Raw genomic sequence first — 10,000 nt, 5'->3', positions numbered from 1 at the left:
GGGGCAGTAGCTTAGGTGGGTAGAGAGGTCGCCTATACGTTGTTATACCTTTCAATCCGGGACAGTATCTGTGTCACATTAGTTGTCGCTATAAATATCTCCATATAATATATATATATATATATATATTTATTTATTTTCTTCATAAAACTTCGGTTAGGATTTAGAAGGCGTTTTTAGGATCAGCCTCAGGTCTACATCTGACTGCTCGCCCCCGAGCACTTATCATAACCATCTGAGCAGCCATCAGCTGGGTGAAGTTGAAACAGAATTTTCCCCACAAGGCTAATGAGGTCTGCAAATACAAATGAATTAATAAAATAAAATCAGTCGCGACAACAAACCTCAAAGTGCTCTGCTCTTAGAGGTAGACCCCATGCACACAGCACCTTTAAGCACCTCACAGTGTTAAATGTACATAGTTTTTTTTCTCTCAAACCAATTGCCAAGGAAGGGTCATTGGCATTGTAGGTTTCTGCAAATTGATTATGTTTCAAGGCCGGTGCGCTGTCAGCAGCAGGCCTGAGCCCTGTGAGGTTCCCCCGAGCAAGGCACTAGCCGAGCAAGTGGCCGCACCGAGCGGTGCGAAGCCCGCTGTTGCCGACTCAGCGCCGTCCGAATTGCATACCGAAACGCACAGAATGGTACATACATTTATAGAGTACTTTGAAGTTGACTTCCAGTTTCAACATGTCTTGCGATTTGCATAAACATACAGTGCCACTGCCAATGTTTTCTCTGGTTTTCTACTTGCTATCGTTGCTGTTCACAAACTTGAACCCTGTCGTCCGCAATTTGGGCATGCCATTTTGAAACATAATCTTACTCTTGTGTCCTCGTGTAAGAATCATGCATCTTGAAGCAAAGTCATTGCCCTGGGCGGGTTTTTTGGGACAATCAAAGACGAGGAGCGGTGGGGGTTGGGGCGGGTGGGAGTGCTGGGGGGGAGGCGGTGGAGGTCAAACAGTGTTTATTTTCCGAGAGGTTACCGCCGGCCGCCATCGCTCTTACTCGGTGCCAAGGCGTGAAATGGGATGAATATGTTAGTGTCATCTCCCATTTCAACCAGCTAGACGTTTCAAAAAGCTGATTCTCTCTGGAGAAAATGTTGTACTCCCACCGAGGGAAAATATCGTTTGAAAGGCGAGACAGTAAAAGCCAGGCGTCTCAAAATGAATTCTCTCTTCTCTCTTTTAGGGGGGGCTTTCCTTTCACCTCAGCGGTTAGGGGGGAGGGAGAGAGAAGCTGTGTGTGTGAGTGTATGTGTGTGTGCTTGTGTGTGTGTGTGTGTGTGTGTGAGTGTGTGAGTGTGTGTGTGTGTGTGTGTGTGTGTGTGTGTCTGTCGGATGGCAGAAGGTGTGCCAGCCAGGCATAGGACTGTTGGGGACAGCCAGGCTTGATGAGCGCAGCGATGTCACCTCCTGAAGAGCATGTTAATGATATGCCAGACCGAGACAGGTGGAAGTAATCAGCGCTTCTGATTGTAACACGGGCGCCTTGCGAGACGGACACACACGCACGCGTGCACACACGCACGCACGGACATGCACAGGCACACGCACACGCACACACACAAACACTCGAGGCTTTCCGTCAGCCACAGAAGCACTGCGAGACGGCTCTGTCATGTTCCGGGGTGGGGTGGGATGGGGGGCTGTGCTAACAGCGTGTCACGGCTTTAGAGAGACAAAAGCAACAAATGAGATGGCGTTGTTGGGGTTTTGCAACCAAAACAGCTCCGGGTTGTTTCCGCTGGAAAATGAAAGGCCTTTTTATTTATTTATTCATTTTGGCATCATCCACCGTGTCAATTAGAGCAGGTATTGCTCACTCTCTGGTTCGCTGCTGGTTTGCACTGATTGTTATTTATTCATTCCGGGGCTGGGAGTGCACTTCGACTCAATCTGAGCTGTTAAACCAACCCCCCCCCCTTCCGCCCCTCCCTCCCCCTCCTGCTCGTCCAGTCTAGTGTTATTATTCAAAAAACCTCCCAGCGAGCAACCATGTCAGCGGAGGAGTGAGCAGTACAAACGGCCCCTCAGGACCGGGACTTCTGACCCTGCGAGGCCAGAGGCGTTCGGAGAGGTAGTGTGTGTGTGTGCGTGTGTGTGCGCGCACGCGTGCGTGTGTGTGTGTGCGGAGACCCTCCTCTGAATATTCCCCCCTGTGTGATTCTGAGCGGGTGGCGAGGTCAGCAAATAGAGTCCAGAGCGCGTTGACAGATGCTGGCTTGACTTTGATGCACCATCAGCGTTCAAGCGCGCTCGCCCGCTCGCGCGTCCGCCTAAAACCCCCCGCGAGCGCGTGTGCGCTCAACCCACACACGCTAGCCGCTCATTACGCCGCCCATGCAAACTTTGTCTCTCTTTGCAGCTGTTTAATGGCCGCACGTCTGTTTTTGTTTGTTTCCTCGCCATAAGATTATTGCACCTTTATGGTCGGTCGGGGGTTTGGAATAATCCCTGGCATCTGTTCAGAGAGGGGAGGGGGAGAGCGCGGAGAGGGGAGCCAGTGGGGAGAGGCTCCACTTCTCTTTTTATTTACCAGACCACGCGGCCCTCCCTATTTTATCTCCTGCCGGCGAGGCTGGGGCTTGCTTCTGGCCCGTGGACTTTTAAGACGAGAGTGATGGAGAGGCCTGTGCGCTAATGGGCACAGAGGTCAGTGAAGGAGCTGTTCCCACAGTCATCCATTCCTCCCAAACTGAACACTGCATGGCAGCCACACCTGTCTCTCCCTGAGCCCAGAGGATTAATCCAACCTGCAGCCACAGCGCAGTTATTCTAATTTATACTTCTGAAATTTATGCAGGAAAGTAAGTTTTTCCAGGTTGCCGGTAAGTAACGGATCGGTTATTTTCGCTCTCCCCATTTGTATAAAAGGCCTCCTTTTTCTGTAAATCTAAATCTTCGCTGGCCATATGCGAGCGCTGCATACGATACACAATTGGCACACAGACATAGTTGGAGTTGGCACAGTTAATGTTACATTTCCTCCATATGCTTTGTATGCCCACGGCGCTGGGCAGCAAGCCGTGGGCATTACAATGTCAAAGTCAGGACGTCCATGGATGGTTCGCAAAAGGTGCTTGCACGAATCGCCATTGCGGGGAATGTACAGGGTTGGATTTGCTGGGGGGGGGGGGGGGGGGCAGAAGGGGGGGGGGGTCCATGTCTCTGCTTTTGATACCCCCCTGGTCATTAATTTGTATGGCCGGTGGGGATATGTTTTATCCCTGCTTCAAACTGGTCAAACTGAATTAAATATGTGCATTTCCTTTTTGGAAATGTAGACTATTGTCTGATATGTCCGATGTTTGTTTGATAATATCACAACTTCACTATTTAAAAAAAAAAGTATTTGAACCACATAACGATTTTTAAAACAATTCAAAAATAGCGAAAATAGCAGATTTTGCAAACTCACAACACATTGTGATGCAAGCTCGTAGATCTGCCGATTTTGTCTGATGTGTCATACAAAGAAGTGTGTAGAGCTTTCGTGGTAAAGAAAAGGCCGCCTCTCTCTGTGTTTTACAATTTCCAACCGTGGACGCGCTAATAGGTGAAGGTTGAATGGCCACATCGCTCTGCGGTGCCATGGACTTCAACTGTCTCCGTGCTTGTTTAGTTGCAGGGGGGCTACAGTGCAGTGCAGTGGCTCCCTCAGTCAGCAGCAAAGCGGTGCACTGTGGGTACTGGCAGTGTGTTTTTCTTCTCCACTTTATTGAGCACTTTCTTGTCGGGCAAAAGGAAGCGGCCTAGCTGAACATACAGTATGTATAAGAAGGAGAAGAGCAGAGCCTCTGAGCAGCTCGACTTGACAGCTCCCCCCCCCCCCCCTCAAAAAAAAAGAAAAAAGCACACACACCCCGTCCCCCCCCCTGTTCCCCCCCGCCCCGCCCCTTCCGAGCCTCCACTTAATTCAGACTCCATCTTGTCATGCGCCTCTCGCTGCCTCCGGTCGTTATGGCAGCAGAACAGGAAGTTAATCAACGCAGCATTATCTCCCAGCCTGCACCTGGAGGCATGGGCACCAGGCACACTAGCAGCCCCTCCCTAGCGGGACCCCTGCCAACCTGGGAGCCCCATACACCCCCCCCCCCCCCACACCCCCTGTAGAAGCCCCTTGGGCTGCCTGTGGTGAGTCATGACTCTGTGCCAGGTCACCAGCTTCTTGCTGCTGTGCTCACTCAATGTGTGTGTGTGTGTGTGTGTGTGTGTGTGTGTGTGTGTGTGTGTGTGTGTGTGTGTGTGTGTGTGTGTGTGTGTGCGTGTGCGTGCTTGTATAAAAATAGTGCAACAGACACCGACACGGTCCGTGTGACAGCTTTGTGACGCAGCTTGTTTCTCATAACTTCTTTTATATTATTTTTTTCCCCCATTTTCATTGGGGCAGCAGCTGCTGTTATGTGGACATTATTGCCCCCTGTGGACGAGTGACGCAACAGCCACAAATTCAAGCCTGGAATGATGTTGCGTTTGCTCAAAGTCGAGCCTCACAAAAAAAAACACAGAGCAGACCCCGACTAGTCTGCACTGCGAGAGGTTTGCAAACAGTCCCAACATGTGGGCGGAGAGGCACGTCCCCTAGACGAGTGAAAGGATGATAATATTATTATGGAAGATAGCAGTGGCCCTGTCCTCGCACCGTGCTCTGTGTGACACTCTGACTGGCTGACGAATGCTCGTGCTGAGGAATGAATTGCTAGCTGTCACTGGTAATCATTAGGTAGTCTGGCAGCGTCCAAAGTGCTTTTATTTTCTGCTCATCAGTTCGGTGCAAAAAATGGCCCGATTCATGCTTTGTCGAACACTGCCGCCGCGTACCAAAAATAGCCGACCCATAAGCTCACAACGCGCGGCATCCGCGACTCGTTGTGAGCTTGTAGGTCTGCTGTTTTTTGCCTGCCCGACGCCGTCATGCGGCAGGGGCATAAATTAGGCCTAAGTAGGAGAGATCACGGGAAACATGAAAGAGTCTGAAGCGCCCGCTATCTCTGCCGGTGGTGCGTCTCTGCCTGTGTTTACCATCGGCGCCTATAAGCATCACTGTGTTGCACGACTGACTGACTCCGCAGGGGTCCACGTAGCCTTCTTGAAATGTGCCACGCATGTCAATGTGTGTGTGGGAGATTATTATTCAGAGGTTAAAGAGGGGGAGGGGGGGATTGATCCATAGGTGAGTGTCAAGGGTAGATCAAAGGGATTTGGGGGCGAGGATTGAGCCAAAAATGTTAAAAGCCGCTCTCTCTCTGTGAAACACTGACACGCCAGTCTTTCCAAAGATCACCTTGAAGTCCTCCATAGACGAACTTGATCAAAGCTCCTTTAACAAAGAGGGGTCTCAGTAGATGATCTGACCTCGGCTGCATTCCACGCTCGTCCGTCTCATTGCCCTACTTCGTTTACCTGCTCTGGCTCGCCGAAACCGACCGGGGCCCGTCCCCAGACCGCACTGTTTATGCTGCTGCTTAGGTTGTCTGAATGTCAATGAAGCAGTCTCTCACCCATGTATTACAAACACAGGTGTACGGTGATTAAAGATGACATATCTAAGCTTCTCTCTCTCTCTCCCTCCTTGTCTCTTTTTTTTCCCCTTTCTTTTTTTCAGGAGATCGCAGCTTACTTGATAACATTTGAAAAGCATGAAGAGTGGCTAACGACGTCCCCTAAAACAAGGTAAGAGACCCACTTCATCGCTGTATAGCCCCCTCCCCTCCCCGAAGATCCATAACTTTAACCACTTACAGTAGACTATATTATTAGTTGACCTGAGTCTATCCCCTGGGCTCTATATGATAGGCCCCCTCCTGTTTTCGCTCTACATGCTTTAAATATCAACAATCTATATGCATTGTCAGCTTGTAGTTTTGCTTTTTTCCCCCGCTGAATTTTCACTTCAAAATAGGGCATGTGGTCGCTACAGGTTCCTAACGCCAAAATCAAATGGCTTCAGATCTGAGCCCAGTCTCCTGCAGGAGGGGTGTCTGAAGCCTGTCCTGATTGGGAGTCTCCGGATGTAAAAACAGATGACGAATAGGGATGCTGCGGTTAAGTGTTGCATTCCAACAGCCAGTGTTTGGAGACTTTTCAATTTACATGTATTTTTCTGGCACAGAGATCAAATCCCTTACTTGCAGACTCTCAACCACCCTTTAAGTTCGGCGTAGAATGTTTAATATTACAAGCTGCTGATGGCAGTTCAAAAAAGTTTGCACTTTACAGATAAACGATAGAATATTAATGTTGACTAATAATTGCCTTTTAGCAAGCCAATTAACACAACATGCGGTGGTGCAGTGTCTGCTGAGAACGGTATGCTAATGTGTCCCTATCTGTCGGCACATTCGCCACTCAACTAATAACTCTGTCGAAGCCGGGGGTGTTTGTCGAGGTCAGAAGTTACACCTACATTACGAATAAAATGCCAAGAGCTGCTGTAATGTTTGGAAATAGAAAAATGGTGCCCGCACAGCATTTGTTTTTTTGTTACAAATTATATGCAGATAGGCGCCGGGCCAATTTGCAGATCGAAAACACATTCCCCTTGTCTTATTAGTAAATTCCGACACGTGAAAATTGAATGTCAACTGTAGTGTGAAGTCATTTCCCCACTGTGACGGTGCAGACTGCACTATAATCTACCTGCCGTTGATCATCTGACGCTTGGTGGACAGCTCTGTGTTTGACCAGCTTGGTCTGTGTTTGAGCAGCTCTGGGATCAGTCTCGCAGTAGTAATGTCTGGGGCACTGCACAACTGTTTGTAAATGTGGTATTTTTTTGACCGGGGTGTCCCCCTGTCTATGCTTGGTCCCTCCCTTGTTCCTTCTACACCGAACCTCTCCGGCAAAAAATTGCTGATCTACAGTACAAGCTCACGACGACGCATCGAAACGTGTTGTGAGCTTGCAGATCTGCTATATCCGCTGAATGCTTGCCTATTATGATATGCCCAGAATATAGGGACGCGAGAGTTCATGTTGTTAAGGACCGCCCCTAAGACAAAAAAAGAAGCCATGACAGAAACATGAATTGACCAAACACAGACCTCCTTAAACCAGCCAAACATGGACTTCCATTTCAAGGGCTGACCCGACTTTTTCTCCGGCAAATCCCCGGACATGCTGACTTGTGATTCTGCCGGTGCTGGAATTGATGACGTTCTATAAATCCGTGGCTCTGACCACGTGTCGTGACATGACTTTGGGACAGACATCTGTGGCCTCATCTAGACCAGGGGTTCCCAAACAATGGGTCATGGACCCATTCTTGGGTCTTGGACCTATTTTTCTGGGTCACAAGTAAATATCCTTTTTATTTTCTCACAGAATTTCAGATATATTTTATATATATATAAAATTAAAAAAAAAATCATTATTAAATAGGGCTTACATGGTTATGTTTGGGTCCCGCTGTGGAGACACCAAATGTCTATTTTGGGTCTCGAAGTTTGGGAACCATTCGTTCTAGACCTGTAGTCTCTGAGGCTATACAGTCCTGTGCGGTCGAACCTCAGTGCCAGCGTGTGCACGTTGCCGCGAACTGGAAAACCGGTGTATCCGGGCAGCTTTACAGACATGTAGCCTGACCCGGGTCTCACGTAACAACCTGGCTCATTATGTTAAACCTTTCTAGTCCTGCGTGTCAGTATCGCTATGCTGGCATTATTAACGGTCCTCACCCATGTGTAAATGGACCCTGGGCTCCGTCACATAGAACCCCCCCACCCCCCCTCCCTCACACACACACACACACACACACACACACACACACACCCCCCTCCACCTCTCCCTCTCCTCTCCTGCCTGGGAGGGACATTGATAATGGCTCCCGCATAAAGACACTGCCAATTAGAATACGTTTCCCTGCTGTAATTATGGAACACGGGCCAAAAGAGCGCTATACTCACCTTTTTTCTCTCTTTTTTTTATCACGACGACAACCCTCCCCTCCTTCCCCCGCGTCCCCCCCCCCCCACACACCCTCCAACCACCTCAGAGTGGAACCTCAATGAACTTGAGCTTATTTTAGTCACGAGATACAGCCTGGCGGTATTTGCTATTAGGCTCATTATTATTCCTCTTGTCTCGGGGAGTAATATGACAAACCGCAGGTGCTGTTATCTGCGCCGCGGCAACGGCAAAATGAAAATGAAGAACTTTAACAGGGAAAAGGTGGCGCAGGGGTGCAGGGACATTACAAGCTGCTGCTAGCGTGGCGCACGGCGCGGACACGAGCCGATGCCTGATTTATGCGCCTCAAGTTGCAGTGGTGTAAAGTAACTGAGTACATTTACTCAAGTACTGTACTTAAGTACAGTTTTGAGGTATTTGTACTTTATTGGAGTATTTCAAATTTTCAGTACTTTTACTTCTACTCCTCTACATCTCAGAGGCAAATATTGTACTTTTACTCCACTACAATTATTTGAACATTTTAGTTACTAGTTACTTTGCAGATATACATTATTATATTATAAAACATACATTAACCACTTCCGCCCTATTTCATACCTGGGCTATTTGAAAATAGCAGATCTACTATTTTGTACATTTGTACTTTTACTCAAGTCAATTTTGAATTCCGGACTTTTACGTGTAACAGAGTATTTCTACAATGCAGTATTGATACATTTACTTAAGTAAGAAATGTGAGTACTTTTTCCACCACCGCACAGATGGATGCGAGCTAACAGGGAACGACGCGCCACAGAGACACGTGGTGGCTCTCCTTTTTTTTACATTTTATTTTTCAATGGAGTGATTAGCCAGTCCAGTGGCCCAGATGAGGTCCGTGGCCTTGGACAAGTCATCAGTGGCACCTGTGCTGTGCTTGGCTGGCTCCCCAGGGTCCTACAGCCCTCTGGTTGACCTACTGCTGGGTCCCAAGTGTGCAGTGTGTGTGTGTGTGTGGGGGGGGGGGGGGGGGTCTGCGCCACAGAGCACTTCACATGGACGAGAAGAGCCATTATTACTCTGAAGGCAGCAGGAAATGCATGTCTGTGAATATGTGACAGCCCGTGTGTGTGTGTGTGTGCGCGTGCATGTGTGTGCATGTGCATGTGTGTGTGTACATGCATGCAGTTGTTGTGACATGCCAGACAGGGAAGGCGTGGTGAGGGGTTGTCAAGCGTTTAGTGTTTTCCCAGCCCGTCAGCGTGCGGCGCGCGGGTGGCGGTGATGGATGCAGGGGCAGAGGTAGACGGGGGAGGGGGGGGGGAGGGGGGGCGCCGTGACGCACGTGATTGATGGAAGCTGATTGATGCGTGGCCTTTATGTACCGCTTTCTACTCAAGGTCAAAGGTGAAAGGTCGCCGTGGTGGACAGACCTGTGGTTAAGAGGCTGCCTTATCATGTGTCATCACACCTCGGGGGGGGGGGGGTGTGTGTGTGTGTCTGTGTGTGTGTGTGTGTGTGTGTGTGTGTGTGTGTGCTGTACATAAGTCTTTTGTGTGCATTCATTCGCGCTGACCTGCAAGTGTGCACGTGCGTCCTCGCGTGGATTTGACCTGCGTGAGCAGCATGTATGGAAGCGGGTGACCCCACCTGCCAGGGTCCTTGTAGGCAGAGGTCAGTGGGTCAGGCTGGGAGGCAGAGATAAGCAGCCAGCAGGTTCCATGCAATGCATAGAGGAGGCTCTGCTCCACATGCATGAGCTCACTCTGACACGCGCGCACGCGCGCATTCACATACATACACATGCTGTGGTGGAAAGTAACTAAGTACATTTACTCAAGTACTGTACTTAAGTACACTTTTGAGGATTTTTTACTTTACTGGAGTATTTCCAATTTTCTGTACTTTTACTTCTACTCCACTTCATCTCAGAGGCAAATATTGTACTTTTAATCCACTACAATTATTTGAAAACTTTAGTTACTTTGTAGATTTTGATTATTATTACAAAACATACATTAACCACTTCAGCCCCATACATTTCCGCCATCTGAAAAGCTCACAATGCGTTGCGATGCGACGCATTGTGAGCTTGTAGATCT

General features: G+C 48.9%; 1 protein-coding gene across 1 annotated transcript in view; it reads left to right on the top strand.

The window, feature by feature from the left end:
- LOC308096574 (calmodulin-binding transcription activator 1-like) overlaps positions 1-10,000 on the top strand; it is a gene marked incomplete at both ends in the record, with an annotated part of 423,392 nt that overhangs the window by 166,416 nt on the left and 246,976 nt on the right. Inside the window, one exon of the mRNA XM_080443991.1 lies at positions 5,614-5,681. Within this exon, the coding sequence (XP_080300117.1) occupies positions 5,614-5,681 (68 nt within the window). The remainder of the gene's footprint in view (positions 1-5,613; positions 5,682-10,000) is intronic.

Source organism: Gymnoscopelus braueri, assembly GCF_963280865.1.
Source record: "Gymnoscopelus braueri genome assembly, chromosome: 12".
NCBI classification, from domain to species: domain Eukaryota; kingdom Metazoa; phylum Chordata; class Actinopteri; order Myctophiformes; family Myctophidae; genus Gymnoscopelus; species Gymnoscopelus braueri.
Note: the sequence above shows the minus strand (reverse complement) of the source record. Positions and strands in the feature narration are given on the sequence as shown.